The 7,937-nt window shown below is 50.3% G+C and overlaps 1 protein-coding gene across 1 annotated transcript in view; it reads left to right on the top strand.

Annotated features, from left to right (window-relative positions):
• Window positions 1-7,221, top strand: part of CENPS (centromere protein S) — an 8,570-nt gene extending 1,349 nt beyond the window's left edge. Inside the window, exons 2-5 of the mRNA XM_029945916.1 lie at window positions 10-172; window positions 649-682; window positions 4,497-4,563; window positions 6,803-7,221. Of these exons, the coding sequence (XP_029801776.1) occupies window positions 10-172; window positions 649-682; window positions 4,497-4,563; window positions 6,803-6,952 (414 nt within the window). The 3' untranslated portion in view covers window positions 6,953-7,221. The remainder of the gene's footprint in view (window positions 1-9; window positions 173-648; window positions 683-4,496; window positions 4,564-6,802) is intronic.
• Window positions 7,222-7,937: the final 716 nt, after the last annotated feature.

The following is a 7,937-nucleotide window of genomic DNA, read 5'->3' as shown; positions in this document are numbered from 1 at the left end:
TTCCGGCAGTGCGGTACGAAGCCAGGCCTCCCTCTAGACGTGTGGACATCCCGGAAGTTGCTGTTGCCCCGGACAACCGTGCGTGCGTGCGTGCGTGCGGGTGCCCCGGCCGGTCTCACCAGCAGATGGAGGACCCCATCATCAGGCACTATCCGTGACACACCTCTTGGCCGTAAAATTCAGATATTTTATGAAAAGAACTTTTTCCCCCCTGTTACCTAACACTGGGCATCAACACCTTAATTGTTTTTAATTGCCTGGAACATTAGACATTAAACGTTTTTGCCTCATTGCTGTATAACACTTTTATGTCATCCGTGACATGGTTTTGTTGGCAGCTGGGCTTGTGACCTTGGTATCTGCTTGACATCAGAGCAAATTCATGTCCTCTCAAGCCCTCTAACTTGTAGCAAAATTTAAAGTTAAGGGCTGGTTTTCTGGAAGGCAAGGTGTAGCCCCAAAACCTCAGTTATGCCGAGGAGGCCATAACGAATAAAGCGAATAAAGCGGCTGAACGCTCCGGAAGGGCCCCCTCCCGCCTGTGAAAGGGCTTGTACTAGTCGCTGGGCTGCGGGAGCCCAGGCCCCCCTTCCCTCCTCTGGAAGTGATTGCGATCAGAGTAGCTAAAGCCGTCTTTTTCTCTTTCAGAAAATTTTGCCAGAGACCTTGAGATGTTTGCAAGGTGGGTACAGAGCTTGGTTCTCCGCTGCTGTGCGTAGTCAGGTCCCATTCACCCTCCACCTGCGCCGTATTCCAGGCGAGCTCTGGCCTCGTGCGTGTGCGCCTGGGGTTTCGGGAGGCTTCTGCGCGTGATTCTGCAGGAATGTCACATCTGCTTTAGTCACGTCCATCCGGGCTTGGTTGGGCTGCTCCCCGACCCCCCAACATGTCTTCCAAGCACGTTTTGTGTGAGAACCAGATGTGAAGCACGGCCCCGGACGGTGAACGTGCCGGGCACGCGTGTGCTTTGGCGGAGCGTTTCCGAGGGACGCTGTGCGGGGGACTCGGCACCCGCCACCCACCCCGTCAGCCTCGCATTCAACGCCTTTGTCCCCAGTGAGACATACGCTCCCTGAAAAAGTGGGTGACCAGCGCTCAGCTGGCTTCAGCGTTTACAGGTGATTTACGCTCCTCTCTTCAATTAGGACCTCAGGTAATTGAAAACAATTGGCAAGGAATTGCTTTTAGGACGCAGTTTGAATGACAGAGGCTGGAAGGGGCCAGAGCTCTCTTGATTTGCTGGCACTTCTGAGTTGGTGCCAGCCTGTCCCGCACCCGTGCTTTTCACCTTGCCCCTCTCAGCTCCGTGTCGCTCCGGTGAACATTTTGAATGAATTAAAGCAGTAGGTTCTCGGAGGGCAGACTCTAAATCTTCCCCATCCCTACGTGCAGGAGTCCCTAAAAACCGCTTAGCATCTTCGGCTTGGCCACCAGGGCTCAGATCCCATTATGGGATACTAATAGCTCGTGTGGTTTGTCCTTTGTTAATTCGGGTGGTGGCCCCTTTCATGGCGCCCATTATCTCCCCCACACCCACCCGTCTCCAGTGAAACCCATGTATCACCTTTCCTTGCCATTTCTTTCCTTTTTTAAAAAATATAATTTCCTTTTACCACAAAGGGTCACAAAAACAAAGTAAGCCGGTGAGTATCTAGTTTGAACATGAAGTCTGTCGATACAGAGCAGGGCTTTTGGCCTCAGCACCATTGACAGTTTGGACCAGACCATTCTGGGGTGCGGTGGGGGTTGTCCTGTGCGTTGTAGGGCGCCTGTTGGCTTCTCTGGCCTCCTCCTGGTAGGTGCCAGTAGCGTGCCCTCCGTGGTGAGTTTTCTTGCCATTCCTGTGTTGGCTGTGGGAAAAGACCATGACTGTTTTTAGGTACTTCTATAAAAATACTAGAAATAAAAACAAAATTGGAAATCTTTAGCACATTGAGCCTTCAGGCACTCTGTGTTTTCATCGTTATATCAGGAGGTTGATTTTGGGGCGCCTGGCTGGTCAGTCGGTGGAGCACACGACTTGATCTCGGGGTTATGAGCTCGAGCCCCATGTTGGGTGTGGGGATTACTTAAAACGAAGCTCTTAATAAAAAAATGTTGGGGGAAGGGCTCCCTAACTCTGACCATGCTTTAATTAAAAAAAAAAAAGGTTGCTTTTCTTTTACCGGGTACTTGGTGAAGGGGGGGGGGGGGCAGCGTTGTGTTTGTCACCTAGACCGTGTGCTCCCCAGGGAAGGACAGCATCTAAGTCGAGGGGTCCGTGTGAAGGCTCCCACGCTGCTCGGGTCTGAGTGTGGCGGAGATGCCCCGCCCTCCGCGGGTCCGGGAGTGTCCGCAGCGCCCCGCACGCTCCTGAGCCGACGCAAGCGCAGATTTGCTTTGAAGACTCAGGTCTTTGCCTTAACTTCCCAGTGATCTTCATAATATTTCACTTTGCTGTCATATAAGAAAAAACCCTGTTTTAAAGTTTATCACAGGATGAAATTGATCTTCCCAGAAGGTCAGCTTTGTTTCTGTGGCGTTGTGTCTTCCCCGTGGCCGCGGTCTTCTCGAACCGTGAGCCCAACCAGGGGGCCGAAGGTCTGTTTCAGGCCGGCTTACACAGTCTCAGTAGGCCGGCTGGGCACTTAACCGGTATTTGTAACATTGCTTCTATGAGAAAATGTGTCTAAATTTGAAATAATTTGCCTGTAAACTTTGGAAGGTTATCTCACAGTTTTAAGTTGTGAGTTTGCTTTATTTAACTTCGCCATCTCTTGTCCCCTAATATCATTAATGTGTTAAAGATGTAACATCTTGCAGAAGACGGACGCGGGACAGTGAATACATTCTAGGAACGTTTGGGGAGTAATCTTTAAAACCTGTGCTGCTAAAAGTGTCCTGTGAAAAATCGGTTTGTAATCTTCCCTGGAATAATTTTTCTGGAGTCAGAGGTTTGATTTAGGAGCGTCTCTGATGGGCCGCGGCCACCATCGGGGATACCTGCGCCCCCACGTAGGGAAGTGTTAGCGAGGAACACGGTGCCGGTGCCGCAGGGCCAGATGACAAGGAGAGCGGTGGGGGCTCTGCCGCTTCCCAGACGCTTCCCTGTGAGCAGATCAACTGACCTCCCTCCGTCAGCAGCTCCGTATGCTGCCTCCTTCTACTTTTCCTTTGTGGCACTTTGGGAGGAAAGTGGAGACCAGCGGAGCGGCCCGAGAGTGTGGCCACACTGTGTCCGTGGCACCTAACAGCCCCCATCCCGCACATCAGGGCGCCGCCTGCCTTCATTCTTTGAGGCCGCTCTGAAGTCACCTTCTGACTCCTCCCTACTGTCCCGGTGCTCGCGGATGGCTAACGAGAAGTTGTCTCCTTTTTTAAAAAAAAAATTGTTTTTAGATATTTAGTTATTTTTGAGAGAGAGAGGAGCAGAGACAGAGAGCAAGTGGGGGAGGGGCAGAGAGAGGGAGAGAGAGGGAGACCAGAATCCAAAACAGGCTCCAGGCTCTGAGCTGTCAGCACAGAGCCCGACACGGGGCTCGAACCCACGAACCACGTGATCATGACTGGAGCCAAAGGTAGCTGCTTAACCAGTGGAGCCCCCCAGGCGCCCCAGAAGCAGATGACGTCAGTCATGATGTGAGGACAGGTGGTGTTTGCACATTTAACAGGATGGGAAGATTTAATTTGGCCAAATTTTAGAGTAGAATTTCCGTGTGAGTTTATCGTTAGTGGGTCAAGTATCCGGTGGGGGCGTTCTGTGTGCCGGCCCCTTCATTGGTGGTTCAGGACTCCAGCCTGCTTGTTCCTGTATAGGACGTTTCTCCTCATTTTTGGAGGAAGTTAGACATGGCGAGAAAGGATGTGATTAGAGTAACAGACGAAGGACTAGAGCTTACCGGACTCAACAGCTTCACCTGCTAAAGCCAGGACGAGGGGACCGGAATGAGAACAGCAGTCCAAGTTGTGAGCAGGATACTGGCTCCAGTTTAAAGGGTGTTCTTTGTTCTAGCCGGGCTGTTGTCGGGGGAGCGCAGTACGTCCCTAGTGGGGAGCGGGGCGGTAGGGGACATCCGTGCGAGCTTTTCCCTGTGATTTCGTCCTTGGAGAGGAGCCTCAGGAACTTGTGTCTTTGTCCTTCTACGTGATGTCTGTTTAAGGGTAGGTGGTCTTTGTGTTGTGAGACTGTACCGTTTTCTCTTTTCACTAAAGGTGCGCAGACGTGCTCTCTCTGAGGTGGTCACCGCGCCCGTCGTGCCCCAGCGAGTCCCTGCTCGGGCAGAAGGCGCACAGATGGGCTTTTGCTTTCCTTGGTCTCTTTATTTAATTGGTATCATGGCTAAGTCACTTGTCACTTCACTCGGCTTTATGTCATTGTTGCTTAATGAATTTAATCTAAAAAGATGGGCTACTTAGAGATCCTTGCTAGTTTGGACTCTGACCATGAACTTTTGGGTTTCGTCAAAACCTGAAATGAGACTAAACATTTTGGTGGATTGTTCCTGCCCTTTCTACAGACATGCGAAAAGAAGCACAATTAACACGGAAGATGTGAAGCTCTTAGCCAGGAGGAGTAATTCACTGGTGAGAGATGAATTTCTTTCCTCACTCCCCTTTCCCATCCGAATACATTATTCCCAATTAATCACTCGCAGCCATGAAGTGATTCCCCAGGGCACCTTGCATTAAAAACGAGAGACGGTCGAACCATTCAGACCTGCCCGTAATTTATAGTCTCTCTTTCTTCCTGATGGATCACGCTAAGCCAATTTGGAATTTTCTAATCAGCACTCTCTGGGTTTCATAATTTGCCTTTTTCGTAACATCTCAAAACTTTGGCCCTGCGTCTCATTTACAGCATGATGTCAGAGACAGGCCATGGGCTAGTGTGTGGGGACGGTTCCATCATGGTGGCCACAGCCTGACGGGCCAGCTATGGAAGCAGGGTCCGCACAGCTAGGACTGAGCGCGTTCTCTGTCTTTTCAAAGAAATCCAGAAGTCCTCTGGACCAAGGCCTCATTTTACAGATGATGCTAGGGAGACCCCCGGCCAGCAGCCCGGGGCAGACCCAGGGCATCTGTGAGGTTTTAGGACCTCCTTGAATCCTAGCAGTAAAAACACTTTGTGTCCCCATAACACCCGCTCCCCCAGGGCGGGAATTTCTATCCGTGCTCCACCTGCCGTGCTTAGCATAGAGCCTGGCGCTCAGCAGGTGCTCGGCAGGTCCTTGTCGAATGGGTTTGTACAATGGTTGACAGTTTACAGGGGGCTTTTAGCTGTTATTTTGCATATATTATTTAAACCTCACAGCCACCCTCCGAGGGTTTTTGAGAACAGGATTTATGGGGCGCCTGGGTGGCTCAGTTAGTTGAGCATCCGACTTCAGCTCAGGTCATGATCTCACAGTTTGTGGGTTCCAGCCCCGTGTCGGGCTCTGTGCTGACAGCCCAGAGCCTGGAGCCTGCTTCCGATTCTGTGTCTCCTTTTCTCTCTGCCCCTCCCCAATTCGTGTTGTTTCTCTCTGTCTCAATAATAAATAAACATAAAAAAAAAAAAGAACAGGATTTATTAGCCCGGTTTTACAGGGGGGAGGCAGCTGGAGTTGGGTAACTCCGCAGAGCCCAGTAGGAAGCGCTCTGACAGCTGAGCCCCAGCCTCCTAGCCTGGAATGAGCGCTGCTTCCATCGGGCTCTCTTTCCCGCTCTGCTCCTCTAATGTCCTCTCTTTAAAGCTTAAACAAGGTTAAAGATGACGCGTTCCCTCGGGAAAATATCGAGGGGGGCCGCTGGTGCTGCGTGTCAGTGGGAGGAGGCTCGGCACTGGCAGTAAATGGGGGGCATCAGAGCTGTCCGGGGTCTGCTCCAGTGGGCAGTTTCTACCTTTTGCAAAGGATTGGTCGGTGCCAGTCACCTTAGAATAGTAATTGGGAAGTTACCTGTGTATTGCACATTTGTTTACTTACAAATACTGTCTTTATTTTGAACTCTTCATTTTTTTTTTCCATCTGACAGGGTTGCAGCTAAATGTATGCATTTGCTGAAATCCTCCCAGAGGGCAGGGACCCTGGGTTCTGCCCCTACTATCTGGTGCATAGTATCAGTAATGTTAGATGGGTACATTTAGGGGCGTGTTGGCTGTACTGGAGCTGCTGTAGGGTCTGTTTAGCACTGGTGTGCCTTCTGGAAGTTCCACTTTTTTTTTTTAATGTTTGTTTATTTTGGGGTGCGGAGGGACAGACGGAGAGAGAGAGAATCCGAAGCAGGCAGCAGGCTCTGTGCTGAGTGGAGGGCCTCCATCCTACAACCGAGAGATCGTGACCTGAGCCAGTCAAGAGTCGGACATTCAACCGACTGAGCCACCCAGGCACCCCAAGTTCCACGTTTTAACTCTTCTGATTATTCAAGGAGCCCCTTCCTACCTGCTTGGTAGGAGTGTGGGCAGTAATCGGTTGATTTTTGTAGTTGATTACTTCTTCCAGAAAAAATTAGAAGTTCTGTTTCACTCTAAGGAATGTAAACCAGGCTTTTCCACCCAAATTCTTAGGGCGGGAGTGGTTGGGAGGGTGTAGATTCCCACCGCCTCCCGCAGGCTTATAAAATGGCATCACCTGATCAAAATGTCTTCCTGCCTGCCTGCCTGCCTGCCTGCCTGCCTTCCTTCCTCCCTCCCTCCCTTCCTTCCTTCCTTCCTTCCTTCCCCGTCTGCCTTTCTCCTCTCCTCGCCTCGCCTCTCGTCTCCTCCCCTCCCCTCCTTTTTTTCTTTTCCTTTCCTTCCTTCCTTCCTTCCTCCCCCCCTTTTCTCTTCTTTCTTTCTTTCTTTCAGCTAAAATACATCACAGAGAAAAGCGAGGAGCTCACTCAGTTTAACTCAGAACAAAGAGCAAAAAAGAAGAAGAAGTCAGAGGAAGAAAACAAGAAGTCGGCGGAGCCAGCAGAGGCCGCAGCAGCAGAAAGCGACCCTTCGACTCTGTAGCCGCCACTGGCAAAGACGCCTTCAGCACGGAGGGTTGCCAAGAGCCTGCGTTGCCACCAAGGGATTTTCTAAGGGATCGGTAGAGATTTTAAAAAAAAAGGCTCAGAGGCTGTCTGTGCTTCGTTCTCAGTCATCAGCTGCCGGAGCTGGTGTCAAAGAGACCGGGGACTCCAGCAAAATACCCCCCCCCCCCACCGACATGGGCAGCTCGAGCAGGCGAAGATCAGAAATCCTATCTGATCCTAATAAAATTGTGTCAGCAGTTTAAATGTAGTTGATTTTTTCAAGAAAAAATGTTAGTTATTTCTTTATTCTTCTATGTAATTTTTCAGGCCGACAGCCCCTGAAAGATGAGTAAAGCTTTATTTAGGTCTTTTGATCACCAATATAGCTTTTAAACCTGGGTCACTTGTGACCACAAGGTAAATGTGATGTTTGGAAATTGTCCATGTTACCTTTTATTTATTTATTTAAAAACTTTTTTTTTAATGTCTTATTTATTTTTTGAGAGATAGAAACAGTGCGAGCAGGGGAGGGTCAGAGAGAGAGGGAGACACAGACTCTGAAGCAGGCTCCAAGCTCTGAGCTAGCTCTCAGCACAGAGCCTGACGCGGGGCTCGAACCCATGAACTGTGAGATCATGACCTGAGCCAAAGCCAGAGGCTTAACCCACTGAGCCACCCAGGCGCCCCTATTTTTAATTTTTTTTAATGTTTTTTATTTTTGAGAGGCATAGCGAGACAGTGGGAGCAGGGGAGGGTCAGAGGGAGAGGGAGACATAGAATCTGAAGCAGGCTCCAGGCTCCGAGCGGTCAGCACAGAGCCCGACCCGGGGCTCGAACCCACAAACCATGAGATCATGACCTGAGCTGAAGCCAGATGCTCAACCGACTGGCGCCCCTGTGTTACTTTTTAAAGATGATTTTCTCCAAAACACAATTGATGCAACCTTTCTCATGGGAATTTTGTAATTTAACTATGGTTC

The sequence above is a fragment of the Suricata suricatta genome, chromosome 8, assembly GCF_006229205.1.
Source record: "Suricata suricatta isolate VVHF042 chromosome 8, meerkat_22Aug2017_6uvM2_HiC, whole genome shotgun sequence".
Lineage (NCBI taxonomy): Eukaryota > Metazoa > Chordata > Mammalia > Carnivora > Herpestidae > Suricata > Suricata suricatta.
Note: the sequence above shows the minus strand (reverse complement) of the source record. Positions and strands in the feature narration are given on the sequence as shown.